This window comes from Saimiri boliviensis, chromosome 7 (assembly GCF_048565385.1).
Source record: "Saimiri boliviensis isolate mSaiBol1 chromosome 7, mSaiBol1.pri, whole genome shotgun sequence".
Taxonomy (NCBI): Eukaryota; Metazoa; Chordata; class Mammalia; order Primates; family Cebidae; genus Saimiri; species Saimiri boliviensis.
Window position 1 is genome coordinate 11,199,778 of NC_133455.1, and position 22,562 is coordinate 11,222,339.

The following is a 22,562-nucleotide window of genomic DNA, read 5'->3' on the forward strand; positions in this document are numbered from 1 at the left end:
CAGGTGTGGTGGCGTATGCCTGTAATCCCAGCTACTTGGAAGGATGAGGCAGGAGAATTACTTGAACCTGGGAGGTGGAGGTTGCAGTGAGCTGAGATCAGGCCCCTGCACTCCAGCCTGAGCAACAAAGCGAGACTCTCTCTCAAAAAATAATAGTAGGCCAGGTGCAGTGGCTCAAGCCTGTAATCCCAGCACTTTGGGAGGCTGAGGCGGGTGGATCACGAGGTTAAGAGATCGAAACCATCCTGGTCAACATGGTAAAACCCCATCTCTACTAAAAATACAAAAAATTGGGCCGGGCGCGGTGGCTCAAGCTTGTAATCTCAGCACTTTGGGAGGCCGAGGCGGGCGGATCACGAGTTCGAGAGATCTAGACCATCCTGGTCAACATGGTGAAACCCCATCTCTACTAAAAATACAAAAAATTAGCTGGGCATGGTGGCGCGTGCCTGTAATCCCAGCTACTCAGGAGGCTGAGGCAGGAGAATTGCCTGAGCCCAGGAGGCGGAGGTTGCGGTGAGCCGAGATTGCGCCATTGCACTCCAGCCTGGGTAACAAGAGCGAAACTCCGTCTCAAAAAAAAAAAAAAAAATTCTCAGTGCAAGAAGGGATGGACATCTATATAGAGAAAACAGGTGTGTGGATAAGCTTTATTTATTTATTGTTTTGTTTTGTTTTGTTTTTGAGATAGAGTCTTGCTCTGTTGCCCAGGCTGGAGTGCAGTAGTGCAACCTCAGCTCACTGCAACCTCCGCCTCCTAGGTTCAAGCCATTCTCCTGCCTCAGCCTCCCAAGTAACTGGGATTACAGGGGCACGCCACCACACTTGGCTTTGTATTTTTAGTAGAGACGAGGTTTCACCATGTTGGTCAGGCTGGTCTTGAACTCCTAACCTCAGGTGATCTGCCTGCCTTGGCCTCCCAAAGTGTTGGGATTACAGATGTGAGCCACTGTGCCTGGCCTATTTTATTTATTTATTTTTTTCCTTTTTTTTTTCTCAGACGGAGTTTCGCTCTTGTCACCCAGGCTGGAGTGCACTGGCGCGATCTCGGCTCACCGCAACCTCCCCCTCCTGGGTTCAGGCAATTCTCCTGCCTCAGCCTCCTGAGTAGCTGGGATTACAGGCACAAGCCATCATGCCCAGCTAATGTTTCGTATTTTTAGTAGAGACGGGGTTTCACCATGTTGACCAGGATGGTCTCGATCTCTTGACCTCATGATCCACCTGCCTCAGCCTCCCAAAGTGCTGGGATTACAGGCTTGAGCCACGGCGCCTGGCCTATTTATTTTTTTGAGGTGCAGTTTTACTCTTCTTGCCCAGGCTGGAGTGCAATGGTGTGCATCTCAGCTCACTGCAACCTCCACCTCTTTAAGAGATTCTCCTGCCTCAGCCTCCCCCTCCCAAGAAGTTGGGACTACAGGCACGCACCACCACGCCGGCTAATTTTGTATTTTTAGTAGAGACAGGGTTTCTCCATGTTGGCCAGGCTGGTCTCAAACTCCTGACCTCAGGTGATCCACCCACCTTGGCCTCCCAAAGTGCTGGGGTTACAGGCATGAGCCACCACACCCGGCCCATGGTGACTTTATGGATCACGCCACTGCACTCCAGCCTGGGCAACAAGAGCGAAACTCTGTCTCAGAAAAACAAAAACAAACAAAAAATGTGTTTTAAGTTTGCCCAGAGGCTCACATAACCAGGCTGAGGCATGATATCAGTAGCCCGGCCCAAGAAACGCTAGACACAGGAAGCAGGTGTCCTTATGAGTATATTTATGTCACACACACATGTTCACACTCAACGCTGGACGAGAGAGAGGCTGAGACGGACAGGACAGGAGGCACCCAGGTGGCACCGGCACAGGGGAGAGGGGACACAGCGAGCCTGTGGCCCCACTTTGACCCCCACCGCCTCGTAACAGGAGGTGGACCCGGAGCTGGAAGAACAGGAAGTGCTTATTCTCTTAGAGGACAGTTTCAAAAGTGCAGAAATTTCTCTTAACAAAAAGCCTCTTCCCTCCACGCTCTGCCCCCTGCTGCAGCCCAGCCCCTTGCGCAGGCTGTCCGTGAGGCTGGGGCAGGACAAGGTCATGGGGAAGGGCTAAGAGCAAAGCGCTGGAAGGGCCCTGACCGCAAGGGCCTAGGCATAGTGGCTGCCGGGCGTCAGGGGGTGGTCCCCTCTGTGATCCAGCTGGTCCTGTAAGCGGGCAAACTCCGCCAGCTCGTTGAGCTCCTGGAACTGTCGGTCCGTCTTATGGCTGACCAGTGAGCGGTAGAAGTGGACGGCAAAGACGATGAAGATCAGGCCGAAGGGCACCATGATGGTGGTGGAGGCGATGGCGGCCGCCTGGCCTGGGGTGATGCCGCTGGTGCTGACGTTGGCGGCCGCCCCACCGGCGGGGGGCTTGCTGGTGGGCCTCGGCTGGCCTGGCTGCCTCTTGAGGGGCAAGAACTTGACCCAGCAGAGCAGCACGACCTCGGCCAGGAAGAGCAGCGTGCCGATGACGGTGGAGAAGGCCCAGGCCAGCTCGATGTGGCGGTGCATGCGCTCGTGTGGCGACTCCTTGACTGAGTTGAGGTTGTGCACGTTGCTCACCGCCTCGATATTGGGCAGGATGCAGGTGCTGATCATGAGCGCAAACAGGTGCACGGCCACCAGCACCGTGGTGCAGGCGCTGAAGGCAATGAGCAGCCCTGGCGGGTAGTCGTGGTCAGCGTCCAGCTGCACCTCCACCATCGCCACCTGCGGGGTGACAGGCGGGATGAGTGCCAGTGGTCCCAGCCCACACTGCCACGCTCCAGACCCGGCTCTCCTCCCTCCAGGCTCTGGGACCCCGGCCAGTCACTTGGCCTCTCCGAGCCTGTTTTCACAGGGGATAGTAAGGCCCATGCACTTGGGGCTGAGAGCAGCAGAAAGTCCTAAAGAAAGCAGGACCCAAGGCCACCTGGATCTGATCCCAGCCCTGGCACTCACTAGCTGTGCAACCCTGGGAAACTCACTTAACCAATCTGAGCCTCAACTTTCTTATCTGTAAAATAGGACTATAATAGTAGTTCATAGGATTTTTTTTTTCAGACAGAGTTGCACTCTTTTGCCCAGTCTGGAGTGCAGCGGTGCGATCTCGGCTGATTGCAACCTCCACCTCCTGGATTCGAGTAATCCTCCTGCCTCAGTCTCCCAATACCTGGGACTAGAGGTGTGTGCTAACACACCTGGCTAATTTTTTGCATTTTTTTTTTTTTTTTGAGACGGAGTTTCGCTCTTGTTACCCAGGCTGGAGTGCAATGGCGCGATCTCGGCTCACCGCAACCTCCGCCTCCTGGGTTCAGGCAATTCTCCTGCCTCAGCCTCCTGAGTAGCTGGGATTACAGGCACACGCCACCATGCCCAGCTGATTTTTTGTATTTTTAGTAGAGACGGGGTTTCACCATGTCGACCAGGATGGTCTTGATCTCTTGACCTCGTGATCCACCCGCCTCGGCCTCCCAAAGTGCTGGGATTACAGGCTTGAGCCACCGCGCCCGGCATTTTTTTCATTTTTGGTAGAGACGAGGTTTCACCATGTTGGCCAACCGGGTCTCAAACTCTCGACTTCAGGTGATCCACCCGACTACCTAAGCCTCCCTAAGTGCTGGGATTACAGGAGTGAGCCACTGTACCCAGCCAGTTCATAGAATTATTTTAACAATTAAATGAGAGCTGGCACATGGTAACCATCTCCCAAATCACTCCTATTACCACCTGGCCAGGTACTAGAAGCCAACTGCAGGCCAGGCACAGTGGCTCACACCCATAATCTCAACACTTTGGAGGCCCAGGTGGGAGGGCTGCTTGAGACCAGGAGTTTGAGAACAGCCCGGGCAACACAGAGAAACCTGATCTCTACAAAAAAAGTATTATAATAGCTGGGGGTGGTGGTGTGTACCTGTAGTTCTAGCTACTTGGGAGTCTGGGGCGGGAGGATCCCTGGAGCCCAGGAGTTTGAGGTGGTAGTGAGCCATGACTGTACCACTGCCCTCCAGTCAGGGCACCAGAGCAAGACCCTGCCTCTCAAAATAATAAAATAAGGCGGGGTGCAGTGGCTCATGCCTATGATCCTAGCACTTTGGGAGATCGAGGCAGGTGGATCACCTAAGGTCAGGAGTTCGAGACCAGCCTGGCTAAGATGGTGAAACTCTGTCTCTACTAAAAGCAAAAAAATTAACTGGGCATGGTGGCACACACCAATAATCTCAGCTATTTAGGAGTTTGAGGCAGGAGAATTGCTTGAACTCAGGAGGTGGAGGTTGTAGTAAGCAGAGATTGTGCCATTGCACTCCAGCCTGGGCAACAGAGCAAGACTCCATCTCAAAAAAAAAAAATTAATTAAAAAAAAGTTGCCGGGCGCGGTGGCTCAAGCCTGTAATCCCAGCACTTTGGGAGGCCGAGGCGGGTGGATCACGAGGTCGAGAGTTCGAGACCATCCTGGTCAACATGGTGAAACCCCGTCTCTACTAAAAATACAAAAAATTAGCTGGGCATGGTGGCTCGTGCCTGTAATCCCAGCTACTCAGGAGGCTGAGGCAGGAGAATTGCCTGAACCCAGGAGGCGGAGGTTGCGGTGAGCCGAGATCACGCCATTGCACTCCAGCCTGGGTAACAAGAGCGAAACTCTGTCTCAAAAAAAAAAAAAAAAAAAAAAAAAGTTAAAAATTAAATTAAAAACCAACTACCATCAATGGTCAAAATGGTAAATTTTGGTATGCATATTTTATTATGGTTAAAATAAAAGCATGAAAAAAAGCAATCACCAGCTACCAGTGCTGTTGGTCCCACATCCTCACACCCAAGCAGAGGCTTCTCCTTCATGCCCTGCACTGGGGACAGGGAGAGGGGTAGTGGCTGCCCTCCCAGGGCACACCCAGGCCCTTCTGAGAACACAGTGCACGACTTGACAAGTACCGAGCAGGCTTCCCAGAAGCCATGGGCTTAGCCCTGGTGCGGCCTGGGGCCAGTGTACCCTGGGGCCATCTCCTCCCCAGCCCCAGGGCTGACACACCAGTTGCCTCCAGTTCCTGGAGACCTGTGGGCCCGAGGTCACCAGGACCATGCTTCGGGACAGACACTCGCTGCTCCTCACCTGGGCCTTGCAAATCACCCCTATGCAAAGGAGCCAGCTCATCAGATCTGGGCAGGGAGCAGCAGGCAGTGGGCATGCGACCAGGTTCAACCCATGAGGGCTGGAGGGAGGTGGGTAGGGAGACGGTAGAATTCCATCAAGGACAGTGACTCTTTATAAAGTGTTTGCTATGTATGTGGCAGGCTCGGAGTGGGAAGCCTAATGCTGAGGTTTCTCCATTAGCCACACACCAGCCTGGCCCCCAGCAGGCAGGGAATTCCTGGCCTCACCCCTTTCAACCCTAGATAGGGGTATGGGCTCCTTCCTTCCCCACCATTCTCCTTTTTTTTTATCCTTTTGCAGCCTGCCTGGCTTGAACCCTGACTCCCCTGCCCTGTATTAGGCTGTGTGACTCTGGCAAGCTCTTTCAACTTTCTGTGCTTCTGTATCCACATCTGTAAAACGGGAATAATGGTACAAGCCTCGAAGGCTTCTTGTGAGGATTAAGAGAGTTAATCCACGTAAAATAGGTAGTGTCCAGCATACAACAAACCCTCAATAAAATTGAGCTTTATTACGACTCAGTTTGGGAACGTCACTCCTAACCAAGACTCTATGACATCCTCCTGGGGCTTCTACCCTCCTGCAGAGGGGCACGTTCAGGCAGAAAGAACGGCACCAGGCCAGATCAGCAGACCCTTGTCCCAGCTCTGTAACTGCCTGCCGGGTAACTTTGACCAAGACCCTCCTCTCCAACCCATAAAAGGCGGGGACGCAGTGAGATGAAGGTCACAACCTAGATCTGACTTGGGGTCGGATACCTTTTGAGAATCTGAAGATGGTGAACACTCTCCTTAAAACAGCCAAGTATCATTTATTCATAGGACTTTTCTGACAATTTAAACGGGATCTGCAGGCTTTTGCCTAAGAATGCCCACAATGGATGACGGTATGTACTTTTCAGCCTAGGCGTTTACAAAACATTTCAAGCTCATATAAATTTGGGGCAGCGCCATCAGAATTTCTACCGTGTTTAAGATCTTTGGTGGCCTAAAGCCAGCCCTGAGAATTCTGAGTCCATGCGGGTGAGGGTGTCACAGCACATGTGGGTGCTGGACACAAGACGTGGAGCAGGCCGCCAGGGCATGGCAGCTGGAGGGCCACATCCTGCAGCTCACTGCTCTCTGTCCCCAGGCCTGCCCACACCTCGAAGAGGGGAGCCCCCTCCAGCAGCCAGTGTCTCCTGCCACCTCCCCACCCCTAGCACTTCCTCTTCCTGCTCTGGCCTGCCGCCCCGGAACCTGAAACCCGAGACAGGACAAGCAGCGGTGGCGGTGGCGGTGGTTGAGCTGCCCCAGGTCCACTGCACTGATCCACTCACTGGAAATGTCTGGAGCCTTTGGAGGCACAGACCCTGAGCTGGCCGCTGCGGGTGTGCCTATGGGGCCTGTACACAGGTCTACAGTCCCACTCTGCTCCCTAGTTCGTGCCTCACCTGCGCCCCAGCAACCCCAAGGAAGTGTCTCTCTCCCACTGTGCAGCCGTCAGGACTGCAGAGCACACCACACAGCTGGCTGCAAACTGGCTCCTCCAGTTACAAAGCTGGTGACCTTGGAAAAGGATCTCTACCTCTCTGTGCCACAGTTTCCATGTCTATACAGGCTGGGCACAGTGGCTCACGCCTATAATCCCAGCACTCTGGGAGGCTGAGGCAGGTGGATCACTTGAGGTCAGGAGTTTGAAACCAGCCTGGCCAACAATGGTTAAACCCCGCCTCTACCAAAAATACAAAAAAATTAGCCGAGTGTGGTGGCACGCACCTGTAATCTCAGCTACTCAGAAGGCTGAGGCATGAGAATTGCTTGAGTACGGGAGGCGGAGGTTGCAGTGAGCTGAGATCGTACCACTGCACTCCAGCCTGGATGACAGAGTGAGACCCTGTCTCAAAAAAAAAAAAAATTAGCTGGATGTGGTGGTGGGCGCCTGTAATCCCAGCTACTTGGGAGGCTGAGACAGGAGAATCGCTTGAACCTGGGAGGCAGAGGTTGCAGTGAGCCAAGATAGCACCACTGTACTCCAGTCTGGGAGACAGAGACTCTTTTTTTTTTTTTTTGAGATGGAGTTTCGCTCCTTACCCAGGCTGGAGTGCAATGGCGCAATCTCGGCTCACCGCAACCTCCGCCTCCTGGGTTCAGGCAATTCTCCTGCCTCAGCCTCCTGAGTAGCTGGAATTACAGACACGTGCCACCATGCCCAGCTAATTTTTTGTATTTTTAGTAGAGACGGGGTTTCACTATGTTGACCAGGATGGTCTCGATCTCTTGACCTCATGATCCGCCCGCCTCGGCCTCCCAAAGTGCTGGGATTACAGGCTTGAGCCACCGCGCCCGGCAACTCTTTTTTTTTTTTTTTTTTTTTTTTTAAAAAAAAAAAAAGAGGATCCCAGCTGGGCATGGTGACTCACGCCTGTAATTCTAGCACTTTGGGAGGCTGAGGTGAGTGGATTACCTGAGGTCAGGAGTTCAAGACCAGCCTGGTCATCATGGTGAAACCCCATCTTATTATTTTTTTTTTAAAAAAAAGAGGATCCCATGAGTTACTAATACCATTATTTTTCTTCCACAAATGAGAAAACTGAGGCTCAGAAAGGTGAGGTCAGCTGTGCAAATGGTTACTTGGCTGCTCCATTTGAAACCAAGTCCAACTTGGCTCCACAGCCAGGGTATGACGGGGGCAAGGGAGCACCTCCCTCACATGCTGACTGAGATTACATGTAGATGTTTAGCATAGGGCCAGCTACAGCAGCTCAATAAATCTTAGTTTAAAAAAAAAAAAAAAAAAAAACAAAAAAAAACCATAAACTAGGCACACACCTATAATCCAGCACTTTGGGGAGCTGAGGGAGAAGGATCACTTGAGGCCAGGAATTGGAGATCCCCCAGGGCAACATAGTGAAACCTCATTTCTACAAAACCAAAAAATTAGCTGGGTGTACCAGGATTTGCACCTGCGTTCAGCTTCCAAGGAAAAACATTTAAAAAGAAAAATTAGCTGGGTCTGTGGGACCTGTAGTCCTAGCTACTCGGGAGGCTGAGGTGAGGGAATCCCTTGAGCCCAGGAGATTGAGGCTGCATTGAGGCTGACTGTGCTATCGTACTCCAGCTTGGGCAACAAAGTGAGATTCTCTCACTCTCACTCTCTCTCTCTGTCACTGTCACACACACACACACACACACACACACACAAGTGCACACAGAAAAAAAAAATTAGCTGGGTATAGTGGGCATGCCTGTTGCCCCAGCTACTTTTTTTTTTTTTTTTTTTTTTTTTTTTTGGAGACGGAGTTTCGCTCTTGTTACCCAGCAGGCTGGAGTGCAATGGCGCGATCTCGGCTCACCGCAACCTCCGCCTCCTGGGTTCAGGCAATTCTCCTGCCTCAGCCTCCTGAGTAGCTGGGATTACAGGCACGCGCCACCATGCCCAGCTAATTTTTTGTATTTTGTAGAGATGGGGTTTCACCATGTTGACCAAGATGGTCTCGATCTCTTGACCTTGTGATCCACCCGCCTCGGCTTCCCAAAGTGCTGGGATTACAGGCTTGAGCCACCGCACCCGGCCCTTTTTTTTTTTTTATTTTTGAGACAGAGCTCCACTCTGTCACCCAGGCTGGGTTGCAGTAGAGCTCACTGCAACCTCCGCCTCCTGGGTTCAAGCGATTCTCCTACTGTAGCCTGCTGAGCAGCTGGGACTATAGGCGCCCGCCACCACACCCAGCTAATTTTTTTATTTTTATTTATTTATTTATTTTTTTGAGACGGAGTTTCGCTTGTTACCCAGGCTGGAGTGCAATGGCGCGATCTCGGCTCACCGCAACCTCCGCCTCCTGGGTTCAGGCAATTCTCCTGCCTCAGCCTCCTGAGTAGCTGGGATTATAGGCACGCACCACCATGCCCAGCTAATTTTTTTGTATTTTTAGTAGAGACGGGGTTTCACCATGTTGACCATGGTTGGTCTCGATCTCTCGACCTCGTGATCCACCCGCCTCGGCCTCCCAAAGTGCTGGGATTACAGGCTTGAGCCACCGCGCCCGGCCTAATTTTTGTATTTTTAGTAGAAATGGGGGTTTCACCATATTGGCCAGGCTGGTCTCAAACTCCCAACCTCAGATGATCTCCCTGCCTCAGCCTCCCAAAGTGCTGGGATTACAGGTGTGAGCCACCATGCCCAGCCAATCTCGGCTACTTGAGAGGCTGAGGTAGGAGGATCCCTTGAGCCCAGGAGTTTGAGGCTGTAGTAAGCTCTGACTGCACCACTGCACTTCAGTGTGGGCAACAGAGTAAGACTCTCTATCTCTTTAAAAAAAAAGGGGGGGGGTGGTGAAGAAAAGAAAAGACAAAAAGAAAAACAGAGCTTGAAGTGGAAGAGAAATCGTAGCTGGATACCCTTGGCTCAGGCTAGAGACAAGGACCCCACATGCCCACCTTCCAACCCTGACTCTGGGCCTCGCCTGCTGTACAGAGGCAGCCCCAGCTCCAAACCCCAGCCACAAAGAGGATGTGTACCCCAAGCCACACCTGGCCTGCTGGCCACCTCCACAGGACAGAGACCACCACATTCCACACCACTTGTCACCCCGCAGGCTCCAGGGCCAGAAAGCAGTGCAGCTGTTGGGACACACACGACCAGGAGACACCAACACTTGCCAGCCCGCCCTGAGGTTTTCTGGGCTGGGGAGAGGGGAGAGGCTGGGCGTTCCAAGGAAGAGGAAGGGGCCTGCTGTCCTGCTCCGGAAGAAACCCCATCACCCTCACCGGACCCTCCGATTCCTGGAACTCCGGCCACATAGGCAGGCTGTATGTGCCCACACTTGGGACCAAGTTCAATGTCACTGGGTTCAGGGGGGTGGGTAAAAGAACGATTCAAAGTGAGAAGAAAGGGACGGTTGGCATGTGTCATGAAGCTTGATGACAATTTCACAGGAATAAAAGCCACCACTTTTTCCAGGACACTTCCTGCTCCGGAAATCTCCCCCTGCGTGAGGAGGGTGAAGGCCGGGGGCCCTGCAGACCTGGCAGCTGGCTGCCAGGGCCCCAGCTGGGCCCCGGTGAGATTGAATCAGATCAGATGGCATGCAGCTTCACAAGGTAAATATAGCCCGTCAGCCCAAAATAAACAGCCCCCGGCCAGCCGCTGGCCGTCTGAACCTGGCAAGGCGAACCCTAAAGGGATAGGAAAGGCAAGAGACCCACATCACCACCTCACACTGGTCCAGGGATCCCCCCATTGGGGGTTTGGCTAGAGATGCCAAACCTTAGCAAGGGCCAAGAAAAGGGTTATGAAACTGCGAAGGGCAGGGCCTGGCCGGCCCTGGCAGACTGTACCAGGCATCGGCCCACCTCACCCGAGTGCCAGTCATCTCTCCCGGCTCCTGCTGGGCTCCATGGAGACCCCGGGCACCTGGCGCCTGCAAGTCCAGATCCCTCCGAGGCAGCCCTCCCGTGCCGCGCTGACCTCAGCCCCCGCAGCCTTCCTGCCCGCGCCTACTTCTTTTCTCGTCCCTCCTTTTAGGAGGGTGGATGGCTGCCGCCTGGAACATGAGGCCACTTAGCTGCAATCATGCAGGGTCACCCGGAGCTGTCTGAGCCTGCCCGCCCCACCTCAACTGCAAACCGTATCTTAAGAGGGGATTGAGGCTCAGTGTGCAGTGGTTTACAAAGTCGTGACCATGACAGTCCAGGGCTCCAAATATTTCCGTAAATAGACACGCACGCGTTTATAACAGAAACAAAAGTTTCACCAAGCAACATTTAGCCTTAAAGCATGCCAATAAGGCCTATTCTTGCAAGATGGAATGCATGCTGCTACTTTGTTTCACTTCATCCTTACCGCTTTCTAAAAAGGACCAGTAGCTTGGTACCAAAGTTATCAAAAGAAAGAAATAACAAAGGTCCTTGTTGCAACTTACTAAATTTGTCACAAGCCATGAATAGGTTGAACTTGCACACAAGGTAGGGGAACACAGGCCCAGACTTTCTCTTCAACTGGCTAATTGGTTTTTTTGAGACGGAGTCTTGCTCTGTTGCCCGGGCTGGAATGCAACAGCACAATCTCGGCTCACTGCAACCCCCACCTCCTGGATTCAAGAAATTCTGCCTCAGCCTCCCAAGAAGCTGGGATTACAGGTGTCTGCCACCATGCCTGGTTAATTTTGTTATTTTTAGTAGAGATGGGGTTTCTTCATGTTCAGGCTGGTCTCAAACCCTCGACCTCAGGTGATCCACCACCTCCGCCTCCCAAAGTGCTGAGATTAAAGGTGAGTCACTGTGCCTGGCCTCAACTGAGTAATTCTTTTTTGGGGCAGGGTTTCACTCTGTTGCCCAGGCGAGGGTGCAGTTGGGTGATCACAGCTCACTGCAGCCTCAACCTCTCAGGTTCAGTGATCCTCCCATCTCAGCCTCCCAAATAGCTGGGACTACAGGCATGCACCACCATGCCTGGCAAATTTTTATTTTGTTTAATTCTGAGACGGAGTTTCACTCTGGTTGCCCAGGCTGGAGTGAAATGGTGCTATATCAGCTCACTGCAACCTCCAATCTCCTGGGTTCAAGTGATTCTCCTGCCTCAGCCTCCCAAGTAGCTGGGATTACAGGCGCATGCCTCCACACTTGGCTAATTTTTTCTATTTTTAGTAGAGACGGAGTTCATTCACCATTTTGGCCAGGCTGGTTTTGAACTCCTGACCTCAGGTGATCCACTGGCCTCGGCTTCCTAAAGTGCAGGTATTACAGACACAAGCCATTGCACCTGGCCAATTTTTAAATTTTTTCTTTTTTTTGAGACGGAGTTTCACTCTTGTTACCCAGGCTGGAGTGCAATGGCGCGATCTCGGCTCACCGCAACCTCCTCCTCCTGGGTTCAGGCAATTCTCCTGCCTCAGCCTCCTGAGTAGCTGGGATTACAGGCACGCGCCCCCATGCCCAGCTAACTTTTTGTATTTTTACTAGAGACGGGGTTTCACCATGTTGACCAGGATGGTCTCGATCTCTCGACCTCGTGATCCACCCGCCTCGGCCTCCCAGAGTGCTGGGATTACAGGCTTGAGCCACCGCGCCCAGCCAAATATTTATTTTTTAAATAAAGATTTTATTTTAAAATAAATAAAATCTTATTTTTAAATTTTATCTTCATGTCACTGCTGTTCCCTGGGCTTCCAGGTGAGCTCCGGGGTCATTCGCTCATTCATCTAGAGAATAGTTACTGAGAACTTACTATGTGCCTAGAAGACCTTGTGGCCCTGCTGGAGACAAAGCAGGGAATAAGACAGCAAGATCCCTAGCCCAGAAAGGGGAGATGGAGGGAGCCTGATGGGTGCTAAACGCTTAAGCAAGTAATTTATTTTTATTTTTATTTATTTGAGACAGATTCTCACTGTCATACAGGCTGGAGTGCAATGGTGCAATCTTGGCTCTCTGCAACCTTCATCTCCAGGGTTCAAGCAATTCTCCTGTCTTAGCCTCCCAAGTAGCTGGGATTACAGGTGCATGCCACCACACCTGGTTAATTTTTGTAGTTTTAGTAGAGATGCAGTTTCACCATGTTGGCCAGGCTGGTCTCAAACTCCTGGCCTCAAGTGATCCATCTGCCTTGGCCTCCTAAAGATCTGAGATTACAGCTGTGAGCCACCCTGCCTGGGTGCAAATAAATATTTTTAGTTATAAATGCCTTCAATCAATGCTTTCCCACCACTCCCACTTACCAAATGCATTCTCAAGGCAGAATCATATGTATCTTGCTTCCTCCACTCTACTATTTCTCCGTTCTTCCGGCATCTAGTGCTGGGCCTCCATAAAAGGTGGCTGCAGCAGTTTAGAAAGGTAAGGCCTGGCCTAGGGTGTTTCAGCCCAGGGGGTCCAAAGTGTCCAGCAGATAATCGTAGGTGATTCCTTGGGGCTTGGAAGATCATATTAGAACTTCGTATGATATTCATTGATTTATCTTATCCTTTCAACTGTTCTATGTTTTATTTTTATGTATGTTTATAACATGATTTATTAGAATGCACATATCATTTATAGGCATACAAATACTGAGGCTATTGCTAATTTTTGTTTTTAAGGACTGGGAGTCGTGCTTTGTTGCCCAGGCTGGAGTGCAGTGGTGCAATCATAGCTGACTATAGCCTTGAACTCCTAGGTTCAAGTGATCCTTCTGCCTCGGCCTACTAAGTAGCTGGGACTAGAGCCCTGGACCACTATGCTGGCTATATGGTCCTGGGAGGTGGAGTCTGCAGTCAGCCAAGATTGCACCATTGCACTCCAACCTGGGTGACAGAGTGACTCTGTCTCAATAAAAAAATAATAAATAAAAAAAATCGGCCGGGCACGGTGGCTCAAGCCTGTAATCCCAGCACTTTGGGAGGCCGAGGGGGGTGGATCACGAGGTCGAGAGATCGAGACCATCCTGGTCAACATGGTGAAACCCTGTCTCTACTAAAAATACAAAAAATTAGCTGGGCATGGTGGCACGTGCCTGTAATCCCAGCTACTCAGGAGGCTGAGGCAGGAGAATTGCCTGAACCCAGGAGGCAGAGGTTGCGGTGAGCCGAGATCGCGCCATTGCACTCCAGCCTGGGTAACAAGAGTGAAACTCCGTCTCAAAAATAAATAAATAAATAAATAAAATAAAAAATAAAAAATAAAAAAAAGATGAGCACATTGGCTCACATCTGTAATCCCAACACTTTGGGAGGTCACTATGTTGCCCAGGCTGGTCTTCAACTCCTGGGCTCAAGTTATCCTCCTATCTGGGCCTCCCAAAATTCTGGGATTACTTATAGACATGAGCCACCATGCCCTGCCTGATCCTGACTCATTTTTAAAAAAAGTTTGGGCCGGGCATGGTGGCTCACGCCTGTAAGCAACACACTTTGGGAGGCTGAGGCGGACAGACAACCTGAGGTCAAGAGTTCAAGACCAGCCTGACCAACATGGAGAAACTCTTTTTCTACTAAAAATACAAAATTAGCTGGGCACGGTGGTGCATGCCTGTAATCCCAGCTACTCAGGAGGCTGAGACAGGAGAATTGTTTGAACCCAGGAGGTGGAGGTTATGGTGAACTGAGATGGCGACTCCAGCCTGGGCAACAAGAGCAAAACTCTGTCTCAAAAAAAAGTTTGGCTTAGATCAAGGGTCACCAAATTAAGAGTCTGTAGTTTTTGTAAATAAAGTTTTATTGGCACACAGCCATGCCCCCTCACTCACCTATTATCTGTGCTGCTTTCCAGCTACAAAGGCAGAGTTGAGCAGTTACCACTGAGACCCCATGGCTCCTTTATACAAAAAGCCAGCTGACCCCTGGATGACATCAAAGATCCCCAAGGAAGGCTATCAAATAACAGTTCCACAAGATTCTCCTCTGAAGAAAAATCTGTGGTCTTAGCAGTCTGAGATGTTCCTTCCCGGAAACATATTAAAGAACTCTTAGACACATCATCAGAGAGAAATCTGCTGTCTATGCTGATTTTTATTTATTGATTTATTTGTTTTTGAGATAGGGTCTCACTCTGTCACCTAGACTGGAGTGAAGTGGCACTATTACAGCTCACTGCAGCCTCGACCTTCTGGGCTCAAGTGATCCTCCTGCCTCAGCCTCCCAAGTACTTGGGACCACAGGCATCTGCCACCACGCCTGGCTATTTATTATTATTATTATTATTCTTTGTAGAGATGGGGTCTCACTATGCTGCCCGGGCTGGTCTCCAACTCCTAGGCTCCAGCTGTCCTCCTACCTCAGCCTCTCAAACTGCTGGGATTACAGGCGTGAGTCACTGCACCTGGTCTGCTGTCTATGTTTAAACTTTATATTCTTTATATTCAGTTTTATTTCTCAACAGGAACTTTCCCCTTCACCCTCAGCCCACAGATTACCATAGGGCTGTCTTAGAAGCCTGCTCAGAGTTATCCTTCATCAGGGACCCAGCAACCAGTAGGGTTCAACATTGCTCTTGGTCAGAATTCCCAAAATATGCCACAGGCACTTGTGAAATTTTACAAAGGAAGCACCCTCCCCTTGAGGACACAGCAAAATCCCATTTCTCCATAGCCTGGTGTACAAATCCAGCACGCAGAATCTTGCGTCTGGAAGATTTCAGAAGCCCAGCATACAACCTGCATGGGTGGGGGAAATGAGAGGGTGGTAGAGTGGAAATGGCTCCCAGCCAGCCAGACAAGAGCATGAATTCTACTAGCTGGGAAACCTTAACCTCTAGAATCTAGAAGCCTTAGTTTTCCTGTTTACAGCACATACTTTTTTTTTTTTTTGAGACGGAGTTTCACTCTTGTTACCCAGGCTGGAGTGCAATGGCGCGATCTCGGCTCACTGCAACCTCCGCCTCCTGGGTTCAAGCAATTCTCCTGCCTCAGCCTCCTGAGTAGCTGGGATTACAGGCACGCGCCACCACGCCCAGCTAATTTTTTATATTTTTAGTAGAGACGGGGTTTCACCTTGTTGACCAGGATGGTCTCGATCTCTCGACCTCGTGATCCACCCCCCTCGGCCTCCCAAAGTGCTGGGATTACAGGCTTGAGCCACCGCGCCCGGCTACAGCACATACTTTTAAGAGCTACGGTGAGGGTTAAGAAAGAATGAAAGAAAAGTATTCAAGCTCATGCCTGGCACAACTGGCTTTCCATAAACAGTAACCACCACGACTACCACCATCATAGATTCATCATGTAACTCCTGTCTAGAACCTTCAATGGCTCCCTGTTGCCTATCCATGAGTTCAGAGTTCCCAAACAGCCAGTCAAGACCCTCTATCATCTTGCCTGGCTAGATTCACATTCTCTACTACTTCCTATACACCGTCAACCCCAAACACAGCCCCTGTACCTTTCCCCTAGGCACTGTAATTTCTTATTTTTAACTGTTCCTGCCATTTCCTTTGACTTGATGGCTCTTTCTTAAGTCCTAACTCCACCACCCTCAAGGTTCGGGAAGAGCCGGATTCTTCTGACTCAGTTAACCCTTAGCAGCCCTAACACCATGAGAAAAAGGGTGAGCAAGTTTCTGGGATACTCGGGTCAGGTACTTTGCAAATATTACCTCAATGAATCCTCATACCAACGAGGTTGGTACTGTTACTCCATTTTATTTTTTAAATTTTTTTTTTTTTTTTTTTTTTTTGAGACGGAGTTTCACTTTGTTGCCCAAGCTGGAGTGCAGTGGCATGATCTTGGCTACTGCAACCTTCACCTCCCTGGTTCAAGCAATTCCCCTGCCTCAGCCTCCCGAGCAGCCAAGATCATAGGCACACACCACCATGCCTGGCTACTTCATTTTTAAGATGAGAAAACTGAGGCCCAGAAGGGTTAAATGACTTGTTTTAAGGTCTTGCCTTTATAAGAGACAGAGCTTAGATTTGTTTTTTAATAAAGAGACGGGTCTCGCTATGCTGCCCAGGCTGGAGTGCAGTGGCTATTCACAGGCACGATCCCAATCCTGATCAGCACCAGAGTTTGACCAGCTCCATTTCCGACCTGGGCTGGTTCACCCCTCCTTAGGCAACCTGGTGATCCCCCCCTCTCAGGTGTTCACCATATTGATGCCAAACTTAGTGTGGACACCCGATCGGCATAGCGCACTACAGCCCAGAACTCTTGGGCTCAGGTGATCCTCCCACCTCAGCCTTCCGAGTAGCTAGGACTACAGGCTCATGCCACCGTGCCCGGCTAGAGCTGGGATTTGAACCAAGCTGTCTTGCTCAAGTGTCTGTTCTGATCTTGTTCTGCTTTAGCCTCTCCGCTGTTCCCCTCCACCGTGATGCTTCCTCTCCCACAGCAACGGCACTACACCACAGCCACAGGGCTCTGCAGCTTCCCGGCCAAGTGACCCTGGGCAAATCTTTCCTCTTGATGACCACCTGTACCCACTGTAAGGTTAGCCAAGAAAAAGGAGAATAGACCCAAAGTCAGACAAACAAGTTTTTTTTTTTTCTTTGAGATGGAGTCTCGCTCTTGTTGCCCAGGTTGGAGGGCAAAGATGTGACCCTGGCTCACCGCAACCTCTGCCTCCTGGGTTCAAGCAATTCTCCTGCCTCCTGAGTAGCTGGGAATACAGGTATGTGCTACCAAGCTCGGCTGATTTTTGTATTTTCAGTAGAGACGGGGTTGCTCCATGTTGGTCAGGCTGGTCTTGAACTCCCAACCTCAGGTGATCCACCTGCCTCAGCCTCCCAAAGTGCTGGGATTACGACATGAGCCACTGCACCAGCCGCAAGCAAGTTTTATTAACCGTAACAATCAAGGAGGCAGTCCCGAGCTTACGAAATGAGGGGTTTATATGGGGTGAGAGGGGCATAAAGGAGTTTCAGGACTGAGATAATCTATCAGCTTGTAACAGGCACAGAGATAGTTTGTTAACTTGTGACAGACGTACACTACATCATCCAGTGACTTTTGTGGAGGCAGTTCTAAAAACACCAGGATTTTACAGGTATGTGTAAAACAGGAATTTACAAGTATGGAAACAAACATTTGCTTTCCCTGTCCTTCCCAAGCTGCCCAGATGGTTGTAATCAGGCTTTGCTTAATTGCAGCACCTGAATAGGAGTTCAGGAATGCAGCTGCAGAGCAGAGTCAGGGGGCAGGGTCAGCTTGCGTGGAGGGGGTTTTCTGAGGCAGCTTGTCCCTAACATCCACCTGGTTGTAGGAAGATCACACAAGATGCTACATGGGACACTGTCTAGCCTATTGCAAGAGCCTAATCAACAACAGCAATAATAATTACTATCAGTGATCAGTACTAGGAACAGGGAGAGCAATTTCTTGCTCATTTCCATGGTTCCTGAACTCTGAACATGTCACAGAGGCTGAGTGTCTTATGATTTGAGTCCTTTCTTCCAACTCATTTTCACAGAAACCACAGGCAACTTCTGAACCAGCTGCAGAACCTGGGAACAGAAGGGTGCTGGCGGGCAGAGAACTGAGGAGGCAGATAATCCAAAAATAATTGATCCCAGGTCGTGGAAAGCATTTTGTTTACGGCAGCAGACTGACCTTCCCAATTATCTTCTGCTTAGGCTAATGTTACAGCCTACCTTCCCCAGAAGACGAGATCACCACATGTACTTGCTGCCAGTCCTGCAGGGGATGGGGTCAGGCTGAGGCTGGCTGCCTCTCGATGAAGTATAAACTGAGGCACAGAGGGCCTGAATCAAAGCCCACAAGAGTACACTCGGCTCAAGGAGCTGGACAGGATGCTATATCCAAGGCCCCTTGCTTTGTCTCTCTCATTAGAGTTTGGAGGATGGTGCCTGCTGTTCCTAGAAACTCCGTCTGCAGCAAGAAATTTGTCTGCAGATCAGAGAGGATCCAGGCAAGGGCGCAACATCAGACCCTGAAAATTCCTCAATGTTTTATGGGCCCAGTCTGACCTCATAATGAATCTTCAAGCGAGTCCATGGGACAACGGGAGATCTGCCATCTCCATATGCATAAGAAAACTGGCATCATAAACAAACAAAAGAAAACTGGCATCAAAGGGGGAAAGCCACTTGCCTGAGGTCCCCCACTGCCCCACCCATCCCCAACACTTCATGGCCACCTGGCCAGGCCCTTCTACCCATGAAGTGGGAAATCTCTCAGTTCCCTCCGTACTTTGTGGAGGACCCTATCCCCTTGGCAATCAAAGGTCAAGTCAGCTTCTCTGACTTTCCAGGTCTCTGGGAAGGAAGCCCTCTGGGGGCAGGAAGTTGGTTGTGCTGACTCATAGGCCAAGGGAGAGTAATCCAGGAACTTGTCACTCTGTTACCATGGCATTGGGGCAGCGGGCACCCCCCACCTTTCTGAAGCTCACTTACAGGCTAGGCGTCTAAGGTGGGGTGGGATATGGCAGGACCCTCATCCTGCACCCAATCCCATCTCTCCTACAGATTTCCAGCTTCTGGGTACATCCAGTTACCCTCTTATAACTGCAGAATGGAGAGTCACTGGGTTCCATCCTTCCCTGCCTGCAGAACTTTGGGCATTCCATCAGCAGAGCCGGGAAGCCTTCTCCACCCAGGCAGGGGAAAATAAAAAGTCCCCAAGAGACAGACCGGGTAGGCCAAGGCCCACCCCATGCCATTGGCTGCCCCAGTCTCCTGACTTCCCCACACTGTTTTTAGCAAGAGGAAGGAGGTTGCACTGACCATGAGGCCTGTCTTCAGAGGGAGGGAGGACTTGAGAAGGCAGGAAGGTGTCATTCATCTGGTTCTCACCCCTCAGGAGTGACAGGGGGCCTGGGGCAGTTATAAACTCATGACAAGAAAAGGGGGAACCATTATCTTAAACCTGCAGCACTGCAGGGAAAGGCTGACAACTGGTAGCTCCCTCCCTGTGCAATTATAAAAGTTTCTTTGGCTTAAAAGAAACTCTTTTGTCCTGTTTCTCATTTTCTAGGCCTGTCCTAACATGTCCGTGGCTGGACATCTATCAGAGTTCCTACAGACGGCAATGGGTACAAGTGCCTGAGCAAGTTCTGAATGCCAGCAGACCCGAGTTCAAATCCTGCTCCCCAGTACTGGCTGTGCGGTCTTCGGAAAGCCCTTTGACAAAATCACCACAGAGAGTTGTTGCGGAGTAAGCCCGGGAGTTAAGGCACCTAGCAGAGTGAGTGTTTAGCAAATGCCAGGTCTTTTCAGAGATTCTCCAGGCACGAGGCAGAACCTGGTCTCTTAGGATTTGAAACTAACGGCAGAATTCTGTCGTATCTAAACTAAAAACACGAGTGCTGTCCCTTTATACAAACACACTCCCTGATTTCCTCTCAGGGGCTCCCTCAATTTTATTCTCAAAATCAGAGAAACTTTTGAGTAGCAGCCTTCTTCGACAGATTCAGGAATTGAGGCCCAGAGAGGGAGAGTGAGCTGCCTGAGGTCACAAAGGCAGCTAGCAGGCAAGCAGCCAGGGCTGCTTCCCACTCCCCATCTCCCTGCCCAGCGTGCTCTGGGCCTCTAAAAAATTCAGGCTCTGCTGCAAGGCAAAGCAGGGAGAGTCCCAGACACACTCCCTTCCCAAGAAAACACGAAGGGTGCAGCCACTCCCTGCCTCAAGGCCAAGGGCTTAGCTCACTTGTGGCGGGGGCAGGAGTGCTCTGTCTACCGAAGGGGGCGGGGAGGCAGAGTCCATTCACACAGGCTGATAGCACCGAAAGTGATGATAATGTAGTTATTAGATAGTGACCTGCGCCAGAGAAATACCAAGATGCTAAGCCTGAAGGTATCCCCAGAGCCACTTCTCAGTCCCATCCACGCCCTCACCCACCCCACACCTCAGAGGCTTCACACTCCAGATCCTTGGGATGTGGGGGAAGGAAAGCATGACTAGCTCCTAGATCAAGGAGCCCATTGGGCCGGGCGCGGTGGCTCACGCCTGTAATCCCAGCACTTTGGGAGACCGAGGCCGGCAGATCACGAGGTCAAGAGTTCAAGACCAGCCTGGCCAACATGGGGAAACCCCGTCTCTACGAAGAATACAAAAATTAGCCGGGAGTGGTGGCACCTGCCTGTAATCCCAGCTACTCGGGAGGCTGAGGCAGGAAAACTGCTTGAACCTGGGCGGCAGAGGTTGTAGTGAGCCGAGATCGTGCCACCGAACTCTAGCCTGGGCGACAGTGCAAGACTCCGTCTCGGAAAAAAAGAAAGAGCCCATTCAACGGGAACACGTCCCTCCCTCCTCCCCCACACGCAGTGACTCAGTGGCAAGTTTCTGGAGAAAAAACTGAAGGTGGGGACTGGTTGTCAAACCCCCAGGCTGAGGCTCTCGGAAAATGCGGTGGAAAAGGGGTGTCAGGAAATCCCCTCTACAAGGTGATAAAAGAATACGGCCAATATCTTCCGGCCGCAGGTGTGGGGGCACAGGGCAGTCTTTCTCTTCGTCCCCACCTCCTGACACCCCCAGATGGGTTCGAGCCTTTGAGTCCTGCCTTTCCCCTCTGCATACACGTGGGGCGGGTTCTTACAGAGCTAACTTCGGGATGCATCTACGACTCTGGCTGGGGCAGGTGTAACCATGTGGAGGCACCCGAGCCCCCCAAGCCGGGACTCCGGCATGGCTGGTCAGCACCCCAGAACGGAGTCACTTGACGCCCACCTGCGCTCACAGCCAGCGCCTCTGCCCCCCGTGCAGCGCGCACCGCGGCTTCTCCCGGCTCTTCCCTTCACCCGGCCAGCCCGGCCCGCCCAGCCCGCTCCCCAGCGGGCCCCGTCGGGGCTGCGGGCGGGAGCGGCGGGGACAGCAGAGGGGGGAGGGTAGGGCGGCCAGCTCACCATGGCGAAGCCGGAGAGCAGCGCCGAGGTCCGGCTGGAGGCTTTGAGCTTGGCGCGGCTCAAGTAGAGCTTGCGCCAGGACAGCGCCTGCATGGAGTGCTCGTTGAGGCTCATCACCTCGGAGTAACTCTGGCCGATCCAGTCCGGGTAGGTGAGGGCGGGCGGCGGCGGCGGCGGCGGCGGCGGGGCCCCCGGGGGCTCCCCGTCCCCGCTGCGGCGGCGGCTCCGGCGGCTGCCGCTTGTGGTGCTGCCGCCGCTCGGGGGAAGCTCGGGGCTGCTGCGGCTCGGGGGCGGGGCGGGCTCCGGATGCATGGAGCACGCCGCCGAGGCGCGGGCCGGCCCGGGCGCCGCCTGCCCCCCACGCGGGCCTGGCCTCACCCGGCCGGCCGCACAGGACGAGGAGGACGAGGTCGAGAGAGTGCCCGCTGCCCCAGCTCGCAGGCCCGCGGCGCCGCTGGCAAGAGCCCCCCGGCGGCAGCGACCCGAGCCTGCGCGCGGGCGGCGTCCCGGATCCCCGGGGCAGGGACCCCGGCGCGCGCCACGATTGGCCGCCGCCCCAGACTGTTTTGCATGCTCCCCGCCCATCTGGGCCCCGCCCACGGAGAGGTGGGCGGGATTGTGGGCGTCACGTGACCGGCCCCGCCTACGGCACCGCCCAGGGTCCCGGGCGCGCCGCCGCCCCCGCCGCTTCCTGGAAGCGCCCGGCTGCCCCGGGACTCGCAGTGCTCGCGCTCCGGCTCCTGGCGCCGCCCCTCACCGCAGCTGCTCCCGTGGCCCTGCTCCCGGAGCGCGGACTCCTGGGTCGGGCCACCTGAGGTCACCTCTGGGCGCCTCCTGAGGCCCGTGTCCCCATTGGAACAAGTTGGCTCAAGGTCTGTAGGAAAAAGAGCGGGCCGAGGTCTAGAGTTTGGCGCTCACTGAGTGCCAACGCTGCTGGTCTAGGTGCTGAGGCTGGGTAGGGTGGTGAACGAGATAGACAAAATCCCGTGCCCTCTTGGAGCCTGCGTTCTGGTTGGGAAGACACACAAACACCAATGAGCCCATTTCATGATAGTTTAGAAAGTGAAAGTGTAGAAAAAATAAAGCGGCTGGGCAAGGTGGTTCACGCCTGTAATCCCAGCACTTTGGGAGGCCGAGGAGGGTGGATCACCTGAGAT

The 22,562-nt window shown here is 52.4% G+C and overlaps 1 protein-coding gene across 1 annotated transcript; it reads right to left on the reverse strand.

The window, feature by feature from the left end:
* Positions 1-1,750: 1,750 nt before the first annotated feature.
* On the reverse strand, positions 1,751-21,952 carry LOC101044294 (calcium release-activated calcium channel protein 1). The gene is made up of 2 exons (XM_039472423.2): positions 21,406-21,952; positions 1,751-2,742 (listed from the first exon to the last, which is right to left on the reverse strand). The coding sequence occupies exons 1-2, from the start codon at positions 21,715-21,717 to the stop codon at positions 2,140-2,142; spliced, it is 915 nt and encodes a 304-aa protein (XP_039328357.1). The 5' UTR covers positions 21,718-21,952; the 3' UTR covers positions 1,751-2,139.
* Positions 21,953-22,562: the final 610 nt, after the last annotated feature.

Excerpts from the sequence above, each read along its gene's own strand:
- LOC101044294 (XM_039472423.2), bottom strand. The coding sequence starts at position 21,717 with ATGCATCCGGAGCCCGCCCCGCCCCCGAGCCGCAGCAGCCCCGAGCTT. Across the intron at positions 2,743-21,405 it reads TGCTCTCCGGCTTCGCCATG|GTGGCGATGGTGGAGGTGCA; the intron begins GTGAGCTGGCCG and ends GTCACCCCGCAG.